A 20791-nucleotide genomic window follows, 5' to 3' on the forward strand; every position below is an offset into this window, starting at 1 on the left:
AATGGTAACAGAATTTCTGATACTCTAATACCTGGACAATATCTTTCATTAAAATACTGAAGACATCAGTGTAATTTTTAATGATGGAAGCTGTAAATTGTGGAGTATGACTGGAAAGAATAATTTTCCTAATACTTTTTAGTCTGTGTATTAAGGTAATATAACATTAAAATTGTAAAACTAGCTATTATTCAGACTGTCATGTTGCTCTTCAGTTTGAAGGGAAGGGAGCAACTCATTCTATAGAGAGCTACAATTTCGATGTGTATGTAAATCTATTAGCCATTTACCCATATGTAAATAACAAGTAAAAAAAAAGGTGTCCTTTTTGCACATGTAAACTAGCAGATTAAACTGTCTTGTGCTGCACTGTTGTTATGTTTGTGAGGGCTGCACATCTAAGAAATTACTCCACTCTGATATTAAACTGTCTGACCTCTTTAAATATTCCTGATTTTTATATTAACACTCACTGCATTTTAAGTATGCTTTGGCTGAGCATAAAGGTCTTGTGTAGAAAATTTTTTAATTTGGAATCAGCCCTTAGAAGTTACAAAAAAAGATTGAAAATGTGTTTCATCTAAATCTTTTCTGATCTTTTTTTGGGTTCCACTTTGAGTTCAAATCATATAGACATTTTTGTTTGTTTCCTGTTGTCTTAAATTAATTGTACCTAAATATAAAGGAGCTACAGTTGCAGAAAGTTAAGAAATGAAATACTAGCCACCTTCTCTTTATCTGTGTATAATTGTTTTGTTTTGTTTTTAAATTTGCTTGAATTATGATACATTTTCCTGTGCTTAGTTTTAAGTTTTGCTGGAAATTGCTTTGTATCTTCCACTTGAGGGGGGTCTCCATTTTCCAGAAAATGCAACCAAGTAAGAAAGCTTATTTTTCTTATTTTCTAAAATGAAATACTCTTCTCTAGATTACTTCTATGGACTCAGCCAGTTATGAGCATATTCTTATGAAGAGAAACATTTTTGTTTTGTAGTAAAAGAAATGTTAAGAGATCAAATCATTCTTTGTTGGCTGCTTCCCAATTTTTTGTTTGTTTTGAAAGTTATATGGCTCTTAAACCACTTTGATGCATCTTCTGTAAGTTGGAAATTTTTTTTTTGTCATTTCTGGAGCACATTCATTTTGAGACTTTATGAGTTGATATTTATTAAACTTATATTCTTATTACATTTGGCTAAATAGTGGTTTATAATACACATTGGTTTGTAAACTTAATAGAGTAGGGTGAGTGGTGTTCTGGTGAGGTGGTGGTGAAATGTGTCGTAAATTTAAAATACATTTCAGAAGTGGAATACTAAATATGTTTTGTATGCCAGGTCTTTTCTAGGTAATACATATTAAAATTAATTGTCAGCATTTTCTTAATAATGTGTAAGATAATTTGAAGATTATAACTTTACTGTGCGAGACATTGTTTAAGTACTGTGAAAACTTGAGGTAAAATTTATGTCTTGTAAAAGTTTTGTGTAAGATTATCTTGGCACTTGTAAAATGCTTTGTTGATGCGCCCTTACTTCTGTTAGTAATTGCTTTGGAGAAATCTTTACTTTCCCATTAAGGGAAGGGGGCATTAATCTTCCTTCTGAAAGTCCATGTTTCTAACCCTTACTAGTATAGTTAATAGGTAAGGAGTAACTTTTGAGTTAAGCTTTAAAACATTACAGAAAATTCAAACTAGCATATTTTTTCTATTTCACTCTGTTGCAGTTACAAAATAAATATATTAAAAGACAAAACATTGAAGAGTTCTTAAAAGATGCTGAAAGTTTTTTGTTTTTTTTAAAAAAGCATTTGTTAGAATTAGTCATTAAAGATTGCTTTTACAGATACTGAAACTAGATATTAAAGTCAACCCAAATACATATGTGAAAAAACAATGGCACTGATTGTACAGTTACTCATTTCGTTCCAGTCATAGCAGCCTTATGGTTTCTCCACATTTCTTATTATGTCTTTGACCACAAATGAAAAATTTTATGACTTCAGTGTTAATTTTATGAAGGTATATAGAGGAATGAACTTACTCGTTACTTGGCATAGTCACACAGATTTAAAACAAGTGTCATATACATATAAACAGGTTATTGAATGTATGTTTCTTTTTTATGTATTTAAGAAATAATTTTTATTTATTAAAAGGGGCCTTGGTAAAATGACTAGTTCTTAGTGTATTCATTAATTATAAACCTTGTAATTTAGTAAATTTTACATATATTAAACCTTAGGGTGTTAAAATATGATGACATTCCCCATTTTCATGTAGTTTCTTGTGAGGTAGGAGATTACTTAAGGGTGGTGTACATACATCTCCATGCTTATCCATAAGTAGAATCCATTTGACCAGTTTTCGTGTAAAACACCAACTTTTTTCAGGTGGAAATATAAGGCTACCTTTTCACGCTGGGGCGTGGTACTACTTCATATGTTGCAAATTATAAAATTATGATTCTGATTTTCTGTGTAGGGTATTTTCAGATGGCTTTGTTGTTACTGTTGTTGGGCTTTTTTAGTCAGTTTAAATATTCTTCTCTCCTTAACGTTTATCTTATGGAAAGTCCCTCTCTTTCCTACATGGCTATGAATTAAGGACTGGGTCGAGTTTACCTTGTTAGCATACTGATGTCTGCCCAGTTTCTTAGTTTGTGCATTTGTTTTATATTTTAATTCTCTTTGTCCTTAGAATAGTAGAAGAAAACCCAGGTCTCCTAGTGCCTTTGAACTTACATTTTAGTCTGACTAATTTAAATCCTTTAATAATTTTAGTAATATTGTTACAATACTGTGTGCTGGCCAAAATGACAGATCATACAAGTTTGTTGCATTAATTGCAAGAGCAACACTCTTATTGTATTTTATGTGTAAATTGTATTTTTTTTCAATTGTATATATCAGTATTGTATGTATACATACAGCATGGTTATATAAGAAATAAAAAATCTTTACCTAATGCCTGTAGTAGTCTTCTGCTCTCTTACCTATTATTATTCTTACTCCTGTCCCGATGTTAAAAAGCAAGCTCTTAATATGTCACATCTCATTTCTATGTGATTAAGAGAGACCTGTGAGCTCTCACATTCAGAAACTCTTCATGTTTTGGATCTTAAAACAGATAGTGTTTTTTTTAACAGTAGCTTAGAAGAGTTGTTTTTAAATAGACTTCTTCCCACTGATAAAATTTCTTTTTCACCAAAATTTCTCTTATCCAAATTTGTATTATCCTTTTCATTATTGATAATGAATATTTGGAGAATAGATTCAGTTAAGTCAGAACTTAAGTGTGTATCTCACTAAAAGCTAAGAAGAAAAGCTCAAAACTCAAACTCAGTTGCTATCTAGTCAGAACTGGCTTATAGCTGGCCCTCCATTAGATTTTTCAGGACTTAAATCTCAGGGAGGAGATGGGCCATCCTTCTCGTGCAGAGCCGATGGTGGGTTGGAACTGCCCGCAAGGCTCGGCCTTTGAGTTAGAAGCCTCTCCCTGCAGGCTGTGCCTCCAGAGCTCCCATAAGGTGGAGGAGCTTTTGCTTATTGGTAACTGTACTATGATCTTCAAAAACTGGTCATGAATTACTGTAAAACATGTACAAGGATCTGGGGGGCAGGGGAAGCAGAGGGGTGAGGATGGGCAAGAGAGTTAATCATAGGGTTGCACGATTTGATGGATGGAAGGAGGGATGGGTAAAAGAAACGGGAATTTGACAAGCACTGTGGCAGTTGGACAATTAAAACAGACATTCGAGAGGGGAGCTCTGGTGGCCTAGTGGCAAGAAGCTGCACTGCAATCCCAGAGGAACACGGTTCGAATCCACCAGATGCTCTGCCGGAGAAGGAGGCGCAATATCCTCCTGTACCAGTCAGATCTGATTTGACGGTACACGCACACAAAATAATAAAAAAAAAAAAAAAACAGACATTCGGATGGCGGGGAAGAAGAACAAACTGGGGAGGAGGGTAGAGAGAATGGTGCAGCAATGAAGGAATGAAAACCCAAAATCCCTGTAAATGTTCATTAAAACTAATAAAATTTAATAAAAAAAAAAGAAATGGGAAATATCAGTGCGAAAAATAGTGTTTACAAACTTTGTAAGTTAAAAATCTTATTTAAAAAAAATGGTCATGAATTTAAAATACCTCTAAAACAGTAACTTTGCTAAGACTATTGTTAATTATGCGATCTTGTGAAAAGCATTTCTTGATTACTGTGAAAGGCTCCTCAGAGGTAAGGATAGTCATACTTTATCTCACATACTTTGGGCATGTTGTCAGGAAGTCCCAGTTCTTAGAAAGAGAAACCATGCTGGGGACAGGAGAAGGTCGGAGGAAGAGAGGACGACCCCCTACAAGGTGGGTTCGTGCAGTGACTGTCACAGTGGGCTTGAGCGCAGCAAAGATCGTGAGGACAGCACAGGGTCGGGCAGCTCTCATTCTGTCATTCATGGGGTGACAACACCCAACAACAACAACAAAGCACTGTGCCTGACTGTGCCGACAGCCTGAAGACATTTACAGATTGCCCAGGATGGGAAAAGAAGAAAGGAGTGTAAATTAATAGCTAAGTTGGGTAATGGGAAAAATAGATATTGTAATTTATTGAAATATTACTTAATTCCAGTTAGTGTTATATGTTGATATGTGTTTGAATGAAAAATATAATTTTTAAACTTAAAAAAAAATATTTCACAGTGAGCATTGAAAAGTTTTTATTTGTCAGCAAGTTTAAAAGGACTTAACTGCGCTTTTTGTTCAGGAGAGGAGAATTTCCCTGATCATTACAGGGCTCAATCCTTTCCTTTCCTGACTGCCAGCTTTTGTAAAAGTGTCGCATGTACACAGAACAAGAGGGTACAGTTGCAGCTGTGTGGTGCCACAAGCAAAATGGCAGTGGTACCTCCCCATCTGCCGCCCTGCCCACAGCAGGTGTGAGGCCTGTGCTGCTCGAGTCAGGAAGCAGTACTGTGCCGTGGCTCTGGGAGGCCTGTTGGCAGGATGCTGCTGGCCAGCATCCCTCCTTGTAAAGACCCTCAAGAGAAATCTCTTACAATCCAGACACAAGCCTGCAGGAATATTATTACCCTGGGTAATAATGATAAAAATTGTTTTCATTTTGCTTTGACTTTTAAGACTATTTAAAATCCAATGGCCGTATCTTGTTGTTATATGAACCGATAGCTGAACCCCACCCCAGCAGTGTTGAGAGGCCACAGATCATCCAGGATATGATTACCCAACTTTCTCCCTCTGAACAACTAGTGGATTCAAACCACCTGCCTTTGGGTCAGGTTTGGGTTTTTTCCCCTAATATACTGTTTCCCTTTTTAAGTTGGTGCTAGTAATTTTGTTCTTTTCTGCATTAGTATTTGTCCATAAGTCATTTTGAATCCAACAAACAGTTAAAGACCACAATTTTTACTGTGTCTTGCGGGAACATTTAGCACAGTTCTGAAGCCTAAATAGGTAGCCAGAGGAACCTTTTACACACATTTATTGTAATATTATCTCAATTCCTCATTCTTAAGTTGTTTCATTTGCAAAGCAAATCAGGTATTCCATCCTCATTCGGAAGTTGAACAAATGTGTGGGAAAGTGATTATGAAGAGGCTACTTCAAAAAAGAACTTGTTTCCTCTCAGCTTTTATCTTCAGTTTCCTGTGACCCAATCTTCAAGTTACTTTCTCAACCTTATCAGAACATCACGTCGTCTTACCCAAACACGTTCATGGCTCTGACTAAAGAATATGACAGATCAGACATTCTTCCACACCTGCCCCCCTCCCCCATCCCATTTTAGAGGGCTGGGGAAATTTTAGTTCTTAATCAAAGGCTTGATTCTTCCAATGGTACAAAGGCATTTAACTGGGACTTTACAACTGAATAAAAGGTTTCTCAGAGTTGATACCAATCTTAGTGAGAGGATATTGCCTAACCCAACCAAAAAGCAGCAGAGTCATTACAGAAATATTATGTTGGCCTTGATTTCTATTCCACTGTGAGCTATACCACTCAGTCACTATTTTATTTGGATATAGTCAGTGTTCACTGCACTGTGCTGAGGAGAAGATTCTTTGTGAGCACAGAAATGTCCGGGACTTTCAGAACTCATGGCCCCTGTCAGGAAGGAGAGCGCGTGAACAGAGATGTCACTGCACAGTCAAAAGGGAGCTGAACCGAGGACCGACATCCCAGGTGTATTCTTCCTTGGCAGCTAGCCTTGTGTCTAGCACATGTCTGTTTAATCAAAGTGTCAGAAGAGATGCCTCTTCAAAGATTGACAAGTGGAGGAAAACATTCCAGACAGAAGGAACACGTCCCAGATGTCACATGCATTGGTGACATGCTTTGAAATAGAGAAGTGGTGGGACAGTAAAAGCCTGAAAAGCAAAGAGGTAGGCCAGGATCCCCTTGTGAAAGGTCTCAGTAAGCTGTGAAAGTCATTGGAAGATGTCGATGAGGTCATTCATATTGTTTTTAGAAAAACTTGGAAGTGTGATGGATTCTGTTGGAAAGAACAAAACATGGTGACAGGAAGATCAAGTGATGCACTCACTTGGAGACCGACATGGTCTTGAGTCAGAGGAGCTGCTCACCCTCTGCTCTGTGCTGGGTGGTTTCTCTTACACTTGTAAACTGGTACCTAGACTGAGGCTTCTTCACATCTCCTAGCAGGTGTGCAGTCAGCACACAGAACCTTTCTTTAGATTGGTTGTAACAGAGGCCAATAGGAAGCAAGAAAGGACAGACCACTCAAAGGCTGACAGTTGAAACTGGGAAGATGTTGGCAGAAGAATGAGTTACAAGAGAGACATTTTAGAAAACCAGTAATAATGTCTGTATGCTTAACTAGACTTTAGTACTCTATCTGGGGCTGGAACTTGAACCAATAAATCAGAGTATAGAGAAAGTGCCTTGCCCTCAGTGGAAGCTGGTGGGACACAGCCATTCACCTTGTTCCATGAAGACAACGTTTATGGTTGAGATTTCCTTCCTCTCAGGTGATTGGGCTGCAGCATCAAGTGCAGGCCAGAAACAACATTTCTAACCATGACCAGAAGATGTTTCAATAAAAGGTGTCAATTGGAGGCACACAGGTTTTATTACCTATGTTGGATGGATCGAACATAATACTTTGGGGGAAATCAGCTGTAAAAGACCTTTCAAATGTTGAAAAACAAAGATGTCCCTCTGAGGGTTTAGATGTGCTTGACCCAAGCCATGATATTTTCTGTCACCTCATATGCTTGGAAAAGTTGGACAATACATAAAGAATTGATGCTTCTGGATTGTGTTGGTGACTACTAACTAGATCACGCCTCACGGGTGACCTAGAGGGTAAGGAGTTGCACTGCCTGAAGAGAGGCAGTTTTGAATGGACCAGCTGCTCTGCAGTAGAAAAATGGATAGTCTCTTCCTGTGTGATTTACAGCCTCTGAAAACCTGCAGGAGGGTCAGCTATGAATTGTTTGACTCAAACAGCAATGAATGTTTTGAGCAAGCCTGAAGAATGCATAAATCTGGCTTGAAAGTAGTGCAGCCAGAATGGTCCTTAGAAGTGGAGATAGGGAGACTTCCTCTCATGTACGTTGGACATGTTTTCAGGAGGAACCAGTCCTCGGAAGAGGATGTCTTGCTCAGTAAAGTAGCAGGTCGGCCCTCAATGAGATGGGTTGACACTGTAGTTGTAAAAAAGGGCTCAAGCGTGATGGTAATTTTAATGATGGTGCACAGCCAGGCAGGGTTTCCGCCCTTTGTTGCTGTGATACAGACTGACAAAATAACAACACATGCGGATTGGACAGAAACTCTTCATTGACAGAGGTGCAAGGAAGGACTCACCTTTAGTAGCTTTGCTGTCACTGTTATAGGTCCCGTGCATAGCCATTCAGCACATACCAGGGAGCCGCCCCAGGCTGTGTGCTCTAGGTGAGATTACTCATGACTTCCTTTTTAGTTACTCCCCACATATCCCAGCTGCTGCTTAGCCTCGTCGTTATTTATGTGTAGCCTTCTCAATTCATGTTCTTCTTTGAGAAATTCGAAGACTTTATTTGATGTCTTTATCTGAAGCTCAGAATCACCCATCTGGGAGTATGTAGGAATGCTAGTTACATCTTTTTTTTTCCCCCATAATAGAAAAATTTTATTCATTTTTATGAATAAGATGGAAAATGCACTAAAAAATAGGATTTTATTCCCTGAGGTGCCAGTCAAAGTGGACAGCATTGCCATCGCAACACAAGATTAAAAAATTAGCCATAAATAATAAGCACAGACTGCTACCTGGATCAAAATGACCTCCCAGCATGAATTGGTTTAGAAGCTCTCATTGATGGGGTTCAGGGTGCCCTGCTATGCCTCACCATCCTGTGGAAACACCTTTGCTTGGACAAAGGTATAGAATCAGCCAAAAGCTTTAGAGGGCAGAGAAAGAGTCCGCGCGTCGGGCCTTCACCTCGCGTTGGGGACCGATTCGGGCACCGTCAGCCTTCTGGAGAGGCGAGTGGCCCACAAGGCTCCTCTGTTCGCCACACGGTCAGAGCAGAAGCTGTGACCAGCCTCTGGGCCAGGTTAGCTAGTTACATCTTAACTATCAAAACAGCCAGTGGCAGACCTGCTTGAGGCCCGCATATGTCCTTTCTGTGACTCATCTAAATCTAACCTCTTGGTCTCTTACACAAACTGAAGCCCACAACTTATATCCTGGAGCAGGTAATGGTTCATATTAGCTGTTGACTTGAAATGAGCTGCAATCAAACAAGAAGGAAAATGTACATCATCTCATATTGGTCTTGGAAGATTCTATCACTTATTGCGCTTTGCATCCTGGTATGTTATGTGGGCAGAATGAAAGGAGCTGTGGTCAGGGTGAGAATTTGAACTTTTGATTCATTCCCTTATTTTGGAAAGGTTAAAGAGATGTTACATACTCTGGTGTCATATTAGTACTCATTTTTGAGGTGTGTGTGTGTGTGTGTGTGTGTGTGTGTGTGTGTCAGGATAAAAAGAGAATGCTCAATTACTGTTACTAATACGGACATTTTTTCAGAGAACTTACCTTCAAAAGACAAGTTTCAGGGTCTTTACATATGAATAATTTCAAATACAAAAATTAGCACAAAGCCAATTTCTGTGAGCTGAAAGTCCAGTAGGTTCCAGATTTTCACATTCTCCACGCTGCTCTGGACACTGTCCCACCCCTCAGCAGTCTGCCTTCTGAGTTAGGTAATTCACTGCAACATCTCGTAGAACTCTTGAACTGTATTTCTAATTAGGTGGTTTGTGATGGATAATGCCACATGTCAGCTGGGCCATGATTGTCAGTGTGATGTAATTATCTTACATGTTATGAATTCTAACCTCTATGATGTTAATACAGCAAGATTCTCATCTCATGGAGTCAGAACCAACTCCTAGCAGACTCTGTTAACTTTGCAGGGCTTTAGATCAGACCTTTCTTTTGAAAGGGCCCACTGGTACATTAGGGCCTCTAGAGAGGTAGCCTTTGGGTTAACGTTGCAGCTCCCTACCGACTATGCCACCAGAACTCCTGAGGCAGAATCAGAGACAGTTATATAGTGGTGTGGCAGTAGCATCCACTTCCTAAACAACATTGATAAACTTTGATAAATGTCGATAGTTGTAGAGGGGCTTCAGGCTTTTTGTTCACAGTGTCGCTATGAGTTGTGCTCAACTCAAAGGCAGTCAATTACAACAACAATGTATTGGTGTAATTATTCCCATAATGTCATCTGATAGCATCAACCCCAGTCTCATATGAAACGACTTGACTGGAATGCAGCATCTTAGTTGGTCTCAGCACTGGTCCAATGTAGGGGATGCCACCTCAAGAATATGGCCTACACTGGCTCTGTGTGTATATATGTGTGTGCGGTGTGCTGTTGAGTTGAAACCAACCCATAGCTGACCCTCCTGCGGATTTTCAGAGACAGTAAATCACACAGGAGGAGATTGCCCATCCTTCTCCTGGGTAACAGATGGGGGATTGAAACTCTGTGCCTTTGTGAGTGGAGCACAGCTTCTTACCACTGACCACTAGAGCTTTACACACACACACCCACTCACTCACTCACTCTGAACTCTCCAGCAGAGCTAGCCAGGTTTTCTTACTCGATCAGGATCTTGCCTCAGGCTCACCTCCCTATTTGTGGAACCAGCAGCCTGCCTCATCTCTGAGCTTGGACTTGCCAGTGTCCACAGGTACCTCTCTCTCCTGGGGTCTGGCCCACAGACCTGGGACTTGTCAGCTCCTCCAAGCCCATGAGTCATTACAAGGTTTGTTATGGAACAGAGTGAACTCAGGGTCTGGATCAATAAGCTCAGCTCCTGCTCAGGAAACATGTAGGCATTCTCCCTTCAGCACAGGGCAGTCCTCTCAGGCCGCCCCCAGGCTTTCTCAGGACAGGTTCCTGACCGTGTTGTCTGTTGCTCTGTCACTGGGCCCCTTCCACATTACTGCTCTTCAGAGGTTTTTTCCCTCTTCTTTAGTTTTCATTAGCTTTTTACTACTTCCTAACATATATAAAAGCAGAGGAATATAGACTCCCATCTTCCCATCACTAACCACAGCAACCACCAACTCAAAACCACTCTCATAAACTTTTTTTTTTTACTTTAAAGCTTTCAGATGATATCTGTTGATTTCCATGTTGAGAAATGATGGTGTAGCTAATTTACTTTCCCCACTTAAAATTATTATAGTAATTTTTTTTCCATTATCCTTGCAGTTTTAAATATATCCTTAAGCCTCTGGTTTTTGTTACATCAACCTTAGGTAGTGGGCTGTTGAGTCAACTACAATACATAGTGACCCTATGAAAAATTAATCTGAGCCTTGCCTGCTCTTGGGCAACCTTAGACGGCATTACCTAACTAACCCCTCATGTAAGGTGAGCATATTGGTGTCCTACCACTCCTTTACTTTGGCTTTTACCTCCCAACCATTTTCAGCGAAACCTTTTTATACAATAGCATGCATGTTGTTGTTTATCGCAGAGTCAGAACCAACCCACAGTTGACTCTGGCGGGTTGGGTTTTCAGAGACAGTGAAAAGCATGCGAGGAGATTGCTCATCCTTCTCCCATGCTTGCGTGTATAGTCAGTTTATAACTCAACTCATACTGACCCTTACAGCACAGAGAAGAATAGCCCCATGGAATTTCCAAAGCTGCATCTTTCTTCCATGAAACAGATGGTGCACTCGAGCCACTGGCCTATTGTGTCACCAGCACCATAATTCCTCTTTTCTGCTATTTGTTTCTAAGACTTGAGGATCAATATATTTTATATTATTACATACTGTCTTTAAATATTATTCCCTGAAAAGCCACATCATGTACTAGGATTGTGTTTTCTACTGACTGTTTAGCAACTTTTGTACTGTTAGGAGTGTTCTAAACAACTAGTTAATAACCCTTTGGATTCAGAAAGAGTAGTCAGTAGGACTCAGAGGCCTGTATGTTCTCTTCATTACATGACGTGTGACCTTGTATTATGTAGTCATTTCCTGCATTTTGTCCCTAGTTTGGGGACTTCTTGACAGGAGCCGGTCTTTCCTTTATTAATTCCTCAGTTGCCCACACCAGCTGTAGTTTCTCAATATAGTCATTGGTTTCCCAAAAGTTAAGAACCAGAGTTCATTTGCCAAGTAAATCTAGCCAATGCCATTAAAAAGATACCACACCATCAGAATTTTACATAAACTTTATTTTATTACAAGATATAAATATATAAATATGTTTAAAATAAAATTATAAAAATACATAAATTAAAACATTCATCTTTTACACTTTGAGTATTTCTTCATCATGACCGTCTTTAGCCTTTTCAAGAAGTCTAGCAGTGTACTGGTCTGGGCCTTGTTCACAGGACAAGGGATCTAGAAAAGAAGCCTTTCATTAGATTGCTTTGGGAGGTGTTTCTGTTTTACTGTCCTAACTATACTGGAGTCAAGCCTAATCTGGCACTTGCTGCCAAGGCAATTACCACACCAAGACCTTCAGTCTAGCTTTAGTGGGAGGCTGTGGACCAGCAGGATTCTCATGGTTTGGGCCCTTCCTTATACTCCTAGAAATGGTAACCATTCCACCACTAGCCATCGGCCATCGCTGGAGAGATGGGCTAGGTGCTGTGCTCCAGGGGAGTAACATGAAGGTGCAGGCTGAGGCCTCCGCACTGCCTTCCTGCACCTTCTGCATGGCCACCTGATGGCTGAGAGGCAGAGGGGAACAGCATGGCAGGCCTCCATAGGGCAAGGCTTCCAGGGAACTACCACCAGGCTGTTTCCATTTGAATCTCAACTCTGCTATTAACTACATTGTGTAGAACCAACAACTTAACTCATTAAAGTTTCTGTTTTTTACAAGATGAAGACAACAGTCCTTTACAATTAAGAAACTTGCAAGAGTTGTGTTTGTCAGCTCCCTGTTCCACTACTTTATGATATCAGTGAAGCTACAGGCTGAGGAGGTGATAGGACCTTGCTTCTAACTAAGGCAAGTTGTTCACTTTAGTAGAAATAACATCTACTCTTGCCCATAAAGACCTCTAATTATTCTCCCTGTCCTGTACACTGTTCATTCTCCCCTTGTCTCAGTTATTCCCACAGGCAGATCAACATGATGAAAGAAATGTCCTGCGCTCCATCCTTGTCTTGTAGCTACCCCAGTTCTTTGCAACACCTCAGAAGAGCTTTCTATATTGTGACTTCCTTTTCGCCCATTGTCTCCATTCATTCTTGATCTCACTCCAATCAGAATTTCATCCCTGCTTCTCTGCTGAATTTATTTAAGTCAGCATCACCAGTGCCGCCCCCCCAGCTTGCCAACTCCAGTGTCAATCCTCAGTCTTCATCTACTTGACCCCATGAGGACATTGGACACAGTTTATCCCTCTTTCCTTCTTAAAATAGCATCTTCTCTGGACCTCTGAGATACCACACACAGCAAGATGGCCTCCTACTTTGCTGGCTGCTCCTTGGTGTCTGCTGGATCTTCCTCTTTCTGACCTCTGCAGGTTTGAACACTTCTGTGCTCAGACCTTAAATCCCTAGTTCATTCAGCTCTAAGACTTTGAATAGCATCTAAAGGCTCTCTATTTTATTTCACACGTTCTGGCCACTTCTCTAAACTTCAGACATTTTGAACCATATTCTAAACATCTCTGCTTAAATACCCAAAGGGCATTTCATACTAAATATGGACTGAAATTGGACTCCCAGTCTCCCACTCAGCTTTCAGCCCTGCTTCACCCCTAGTCTTCCGTGTCTCTGTAAACAGCCCCAGCCATCCCTTCAGGGAGGCCAGGCCAACAACCAATGGCACATTTTAACTCTTCTCTTTTCCTCCTACCTGATCCATCAGCAAATTGGTCTGGCTCAATTATTAGATGTAGCCCAAATCTAACCATTTCCACTGTCCCCCACCAGCACCATCTCTGGATCTTGTTACTGCAGTAACCTCATCAATAAATAGTATGTTTGCTCCTCCCCTAAGTCAGACTTCTCACTTACAGGCTTCTGAGTGATCAGTTAAATCATGCAAATTGAACTGTCTTTTCTGGATTGCAGAAAACCCTTCCAGTGCTGCCCATCATATCTGGCCAGAATCCTAAGACTCTGATCCAATCTCCTTCCTCAATGCGGTACCACCACACCAGCCTCCCTACTGAACGTGAACAGACACAGCTCCTTTCTACCTTAGCGCCTTTGCCTCTGTCTGCAATGTTCTTTTTCCAGTTGGCCATACGGTCTGTTTCCTCACTTAATTCAGATTAAGCCCCTGCCTTCTGGATCAGCCCCCAGTCCTGTATTCCTTGTTATTGTCTTCTTTTTTTCTTCACAGCACTTATCATGATTGGATATAATTTTCTATTCACTTGATTGTGTCCCTCACTCCTCCACTAGAACATTCCATGAGAACAAGGAGCCTGCCTGCTTTCTTATCCCCTGTACTAGAAAGCACATTGCACTTAACAGACTTGACAAATATTTGCTTAATGCCTTGCTTCATGTAGGGCAATCAGAACAACTGGAAGTGAGGGTTTTGAGAATTAGCTGAGGCGTCAGCCTAATGCAGCATACCTGGCTCTCCGTCATGCTGGTGAGGTTTATGCTGAGTCCTCTCAAAAGTTGCTTGGAACACTTGGAGTTTGACGAGACTTGCTCTAGCACAGTCCTCGCCTTGCAAAAGGTTTCCTGCTCACTTGTTTTCTGGAAAGAAATGTCAGACAGCCATTTGTGAGCATTATTTTAAACATGAAGGATTTGTTTGTGGGTTTTTTCCCTTCGGAATGTTTCTGCCTGAGAGGACAGCTGGAGAAGGTGTGCTTGCTCCACTGTGGCTCAGGTGTCCAGGATCCCAGCCCCGTGCAGGCAGGTGCCCGTGCTAGTCGTACAGCTCCGCAAACAGCTCTCCTAGTTACCTGCACTCGCAGCAAATCTCAGAACCTGCCAGTTTCTTTTCCCATAAAGGACCTTGTTGTAAAGGATTTCAGCTACCTTTGGCTCCCTTTTGAACACAGAAGTTAAGAGTTCACAAGCAACAGATGTTGGCGAGATTGTGAAGAGACTGGGATCCTTATTCACTGTTGGTGGGAGTGTAAAGTGGAGCAACCACTATGAAAGGCAGTATGGGGCTTTCTCAAAAAGTTGCAAATTAGGGACCTCTGGTAGACTAGTGGCAAGAAGCTGCACTATGATACCAGAGGTAGCTGGTTCAAATCCACCAGATACTTTGCTGGAGAAGGAGGGATAATCTCCTCCTGTACCAGTCAGATCCGATTTGATGGTACACACATACACACAAAATAATAACAATAATAGAAAGTTGCAAATAGAAATACCATTTGACCCAGCAATTCCATTACTGGGAATATACCCTAAAGAGACCAGAGCTGCTGCCCAAGCTGATATATACACACCTATGTTTATTGCTGCTTTGTTCACAATAGCAAAGTATTGGAAACAACCTAAGAACCCATCAACAAATGAATGAATAGAGAAGCAGTGGTATATTCACACAATGGAATATAATGCAGCACTGTAAAATGAAGAACTCATGAAATATTATACAAATTGGGTGACCATGGAGGACGTTAATGCTGAGTGAAATATCTCAGTCACAAAAGGGCAAATACTGCATAGTGCCACTGTTATAGAACAGGACTGATATAGGGCTTGGGGAAACTAAGAAAAGAGGGGATAAATAATGTACATAGTATTGAAACAAACAAAGGAGAGAACTGTATAAAAGGAACATATGATTAGGTATTATTGGCATGACAGGAGTCTGGAAGAAGAGCTGTATTGTAAAGTAGTCTGTGGTGGGGGGCGGGAGGAAACTGTTTAACAATGAAAGAACTTTTTCCCCCCCAGAAAAGTGAACTGGGAGGGAGGAGGTCAGGGAGGAAAATGTGTGACAATGAATGAATGGAAATCCGGGGGGGGGGTGAATTTTAAATAAACAAAAAAGAGAAGAAGAAGTAAGAGTTCATTTTCTTTTTTACTTGTGAGAAATTGTAGGCAAGCCAGGAGTGTGTTTAGGACTTGGGAGCCATGAGGGTGGCAAGGTGGGAGACACTCAAGTTACACAGCATGTACTCAGTAAAGGGCACCACCGTGCCAGGGGTTATATATGCCTGCTTCCTTCAGACACGCCAATAGGATTCTTAAAGAAATACTTTAAAATGAGGATACTAGGGGATTGTGTACAAATGAAGGAGTTTGTCTTTTGCTTTTCAAGGAGAAGAGCGAACTGGGGATGGGAGGGGCGGTGGGTGGGGAGAAAAGTGCAACAGTGAATGAATGGAATTCCAAAATCTCTGTAGATGTTCATTGAAATTATTATAATAATAATAATAATTTAAATAATAAAAAATTATGAGGGAATAACTTGGTTAAAAAAATGAGGATACTGAGGTGCTCATCCAAGTACCTGCATAAAGAGAGCCAGCTAGCTAAGTGGCACGGCGGGGGTTTGAGTGCCAGAACATCTGTCTCCATAGCCTACGCCTGTTTCTTTACTGTTTGTGTAAAAGGCACCCACCTGCACTTAGTGTGATTCTACCCTTCTCTCAACCTGTAAGTTTAAAGCCCCAATTTCCTGGAAATCACTCATGCTTTTTACTTCAGTGAATGCTATCCTTTGGGTGATCTGGGCAATGCTCATTCTCCAGGGGGCTCCAGTGGCCTAGTGGTAAGAAGCTGTGCTGCAAACCCAAAGACAACCACGACCACAATCACATTCTCCAGTTACCCTTCATGAGAGATAGAAATGCCTGTAGAAGCTCATGATCCATTGAGGAGAGAAGCCACATTCCTCAAAGCTAGAGGAGCAAGCCCACATTTGGGCAAGATAGTCTGGAACCTGCCTCTGGGAGAGGGAGCAGGTTGAACCTTGGACAGGGCTTCCACTGGCCTTCAGAGGTGCGGGTGCGGGGCCAGGACCCCCTTGGAGCTGTGATGTGGCTCTGGCTACGTGGGCTCTTCCTGGAGATGCAGGATTGTGGAAGGGGCATTATACACTCAGGGAAACAGCTCGAGCTGGAGAATGTGGCTCAATCGGAACCATACCTGCTGTGTCTTCCTCTGACGAACAAAGGCTCAGAGTCTGGAGAGTGGTCTGAGCATGACTCTCTCCCAGTTCAGATGGAGACAGCCAGGATGGAGACTTGGCTGGAGCCTCAGCGAGGGCGCACTCGGGTCCCTTGCTCCTCACAGAGCAGTCCAGCGCAGCAGCATGAACATTCCCTCCCTCATTAGAAATGCAGCACCTCAGGCTTCCCCTAAGTCTACCTAGAACATGCATTAGCAAGAGCCTCCCGCCTGGATTGCCATGACAAGCACCGCTTAAGGGGCTTCAGAGTTCTTACAGTTACACAACCTTTTTCCTGATTCTGAAGGAAATATGATTAATATAAAAGTCACCTATATTCAGAAATGATGAATTCATGCATTATCCTACAACTCACAAGCTCTCTCCAGCAACTGCAAGAGCAGGAAACCACCTTGGGTAACAACTTAGCTAAGTGGAATTTTTGATCCCCAAGTGGAGTAAAATTGATATGCTGTATATTGGGAAGATGATCCTCTTTTTAGTCACAAAGAAATACCTTTTCCTCCCATGTTCCACCCTGCAATTTTTAATAAATAGCCAGTTTTCCTTGTTCAGAAATAACAAGTAAATAAGCAGTGCTGACTCTTTGAAGGGAAGAAAAGAATGAGATCACTGATTTAGGAGGACTGCCTGCAGTTTGGGGAAGAACGCAAGAGGCATTGAGAGTGAAAGAAGGCAGGCAGCATGGGCTTGCTGTAGGAGCATCCTGAATGTGCAGTGAGGGGGGTACGTCAGAACCCAGGCCGGAGGGGCACCCAGGATGGAGGGGAGCACTGACGGTGTGGGAGCTCTTCTAAGGCAGCTGGGGCGGGGGTGGCTGGCCCCAGATTCCGAGTCATCACCTGGTGGGTTTGATCATTTCCAACCACCAGCCTTAGAAATCACTGCTCCGTTACACCTAGTCTTTACTTTTAATCAAGGCCTACATCATCTTAAAATAACACTTTCCGCTAACACACATTGGATTCCAACCAACCATCAAACTAACTTTCGTATCTTCAGATGTGGAAACAGAGGCACAAAGAGGTGTGGAGATTTTCCAAAGGCCACACAGCACAACAGGTAACTAGCAGAAAGGGGCTAAAACCACACGCTCTGTTACTTCAGACCCGAAGCACTTCCTCTGGGCCAATGGGGGCCCTGGCCCTGCCCTTAGCTTTGATAGAACCCGCTCAACAATACAGCTTCCCCTCTGAGAACCCGGAGCACAGCGTCTGTGCGCTCAGCTCCTAGCAGGCAGTCGGGTGGAGAGTGCACGCTTGTGTGTACATGTATACACACATGCACACACACATATCTAGTAAACCCATTGCCATAGAGCCAATTGTGACTTGGGACCTATGTTTCAGAGTGGAGCTGCTATAAAAATTTTCTTAGCTTTGTGGATGCAGATAACCAGACTCTTCATCAACAGTTTAGACCACTCACCTTGAGGTTAATTAGTTGATTTCAAGTAATTGCTGAGTCAACTCTAGCCCATAGCAACTGTATGAACAACAGAACTGAACAGCCCAGTCCAACGCCAGCCCCACAGGCTCTGCTGTGTGTGCTGGTCTCAGCCCGTCTTGTGGTTTTCCACTTTTTCACTGACCCTTTACCATGCATGATGTCGATATACTTACATGAGAAGATGAGCTCAAATTATTTGCAACAACCCAGAGCTGTGTGTGTACGTATGGGGCTCTGGTGGCCTAATAGTAAGGAGTTATTTTGCCAATCGAAAGGCAGGTGGTTTGAATCCATCTTGGGAGAAAGATAAACAAGCTCCTTTTGTGTGATTTAAAGCCTCTGCTGGAGGGTCAGCTATGAGTAATTTCTGACTATATGGCACATAACAACCAATTAGATAGATATAGATAGATAGATAGATAGATAGATAGATAGATAGATAGATAGATGATAGATAGATAGATAGATAGATAGATAGATAGATAGATAGATATTGTTATGTGCCATAAATTTGGAATCAACCCATAGCTGACCCTCCAGGAAGTTTTCAGAGGCACTTAATCACGTGGAAGGTAGTTGGTCCTCCTTCTCCTGTGGATCACCTGGTGGATTCGAGCCACATGTCTTTCAGATGGCAGTGCAGCTCTTTACTACTAGGCCAGATAGATGTAAAGTCAGGTAGATACAAGGTGGGACCAGTCCTTGAAGAGGGACGTCGTGCTTGGGAAGGTGGAGGAATAGCACAAGCAAGGAAGACCCTCGATGAGATGGATTGACTCAGTGACTGGGGTAATGGGGATAAGTGTGACAGAGACAATAAGATTGGCACAGGATAGAGCAGGGTTCAGGGCTGTTGTGCATAGGGTCACTATCAGTTGGAGTCAATGCTATAGCATATAACAACAACATACACACATGCACACACATACATACATGTAATGTTGTCCTTTACATCCTGAAATAATCCTTAATGAAATGAGACCATCCAGATAAAGACCTAAAGAATGATTTTTCTTGCCAAGTGCAGTGGACCCTATTCTGTGGTCTGGTGCAAGGTGTGACCCTGGTCAACCCCCAGTGCTTCACGCTTGGCCAAGTCATTCCTTGTGGTACACATGGAAAGCAGGTGGTTAGGGGACCCTTGGCAAATTGAGGCTTTGGGGCTTTCATTCTCAGTTGTGTGTTTCCATGAAAACAGGAACTGAAGTGCACAAAACTATTGATATGGCTGTAGTCATGTGTTTGTCAGAGAAAATGCACTATCAGCTGTCAGATCTATCTCCTCCCACTACAGATAGAGGGGTGGGGGTGAGATGGCGCAGAAGCGGCGAGGCGAGGTGCCCGAGCAGCCAGAGCAGGGATGTGCTGTGGCCAGTTGGCTTGGTAAGAAGCTCTGGATAGGCCAGGGGAAACGGACAGGCAAAGCAAGCTGGAGTCTCTGGACCACCCCAGACGCACTGAGCTCTTTGGGGACCCTGCTGTAGGAAAGGCGGGAAGTGCTGATGACTTTTCTATTGCCATAGGAAGTCTCTTAGACAAAATGAAAGCTCCCTCAACCTGTAATCTCAATATCTGGTTTGTGAGAATTTTTGGGTGTTCCGAAATACATGAGCCCGAAAAAAATTCTTCATTCAACAAGCAATTCGTTGAGCATTTTCTGCTTCCTAGGTCCTATGCCAGGGCTGGGTAGCATCCTACATAGATTTTCCTCAAGCAGGATCTAAATTCCACACACACAAAAATCCCCAAACTCTCAAGCTTTCTATTATACATCTTCTAAAGCTAGTGAAACCAGAAATATGAAAACATGCCTGAGATAAAAGATCAGAATTCTCATTCTTTGAAAATGTTTAGCACTTTGTAGTTCATTTGGACTCGCTCAGTTTTCACTACAGAAGTTTCTTCTTTAAGTGGATGTCTCGGTTGTCTCACATCATGCATCCTCCAAAGCATACCAGAGCTCCTTACCTTTGGAACAGCAAAGACGTCTGCCACCATCAACTCATTGCACGCATGCTTGATCTAGGCAGGAGCAATGGAGTAAGAGACAAGAGTTAGCCTCCAGCAAACAGTGTAGCTCTTGATGCGCATCTCCAACCACCTCAAACTGAGAAAATGCCCAACCGTGTCTTCCAAAAAAGTGCTCGGGAGAGAATTCTCAGCAATGTTCTCTACCCTGACCCAACCACCAGCTACCAACTCCTCTACAAGTCATCCTATGCTTCTCCTACTCTAAGAAATACCCAAAGTATCACCAAAGTTCACCAAATCATCTGGAGATGGTGACAGATAGCTTACTCACCTTCGGGACTGTGAGGTAGTTCAAAGTTTTGATGATCTCTTTTAAGGTAATACCACAATGGTGGCCGTGGACAAAGTTGCTGGTATATACCAGTAGGCAAAACAAAATTGGAATCAAGTGGGACGTGGGAGCCATGAATAGATCACTATTTGTTGGGTCAATGTGAGACAATTCATTTACTAGGAGAAAATAACAGTGAAATCATGACAAAGGTATCTCTATATATATAGTTTTAAAATTGCTGAAACCAAAGGAAAATAAGTTTACATTGGAAATTTTCATTACACTAGACTGTCAGTCTTCTAGGGCCAATCAGAGCCTCTCTTCCAGGAGAAAAACTGCCTCACAGAAACAGGTAAATGTTCCTGTGAAATCAGACCAATAGGAAAATGAA

General features: G+C 41.8%; 1 protein-coding gene across 1 annotated transcript; it reads right to left on the reverse strand.

The window, feature by feature from the left end:
• Positions 1 to 11809: 11809 nt before the first annotated feature.
• Positions 11810 to 20532, reverse strand: IL4 (interleukin 4). Its single transcript, XM_006888145.1, has 4 exons — positions 20398 to 20532; positions 20064 to 20111; positions 14114 to 14242; positions 11810 to 11911 (listed from the first exon to the last, which is right to left on the reverse strand). The coding sequence occupies exons 1-4, from the start codon at positions 20530 to 20532 to the stop codon at positions 11810 to 11812; spliced, it is 414 nt and encodes a 137-aa protein (XP_006888207.1).
• Positions 20533 to 20791: the final 259 nt, after the last annotated feature.

The sequence above is a fragment of the Elephantulus edwardii genome, unplaced genomic scaffold (assembly GCF_000299155.1).
Source record: "Elephantulus edwardii isolate Elephantulus edwardi_28Jun2011 unplaced genomic scaffold, EleEdw1.0 scaffold00064, whole genome shotgun sequence".
Classification (NCBI taxonomy): domain Eukaryota; kingdom Metazoa; phylum Chordata; class Mammalia; order Macroscelidea; family Macroscelididae; genus Elephantulus; species Elephantulus edwardii.

Bases quoted from the DNA above. Each gene is read 5' to 3' on its own strand.
- IL4 (XM_006888145.1), bottom strand. From the start codon at position 20,532: ATGGCTCCCACGTCCCACTTGATTCCAATTTTGTTTTGCCTACTGGTA. The intron at 14,243-20,063 runs GTAAGGAGCTCT...ATTTCTTTCCAG, and splicing joins ACGTCTTTGCTGTTCCAAAG to AAAACAAGTGAGCAGGAAAC. The intron at 11,912-14,113 runs GTATGCTGCATT...CTTCTTTTCTAG, and splicing joins CCAGCATGACGGAGAGCCAG to ATCCCTTGTCCTGTGAACAA.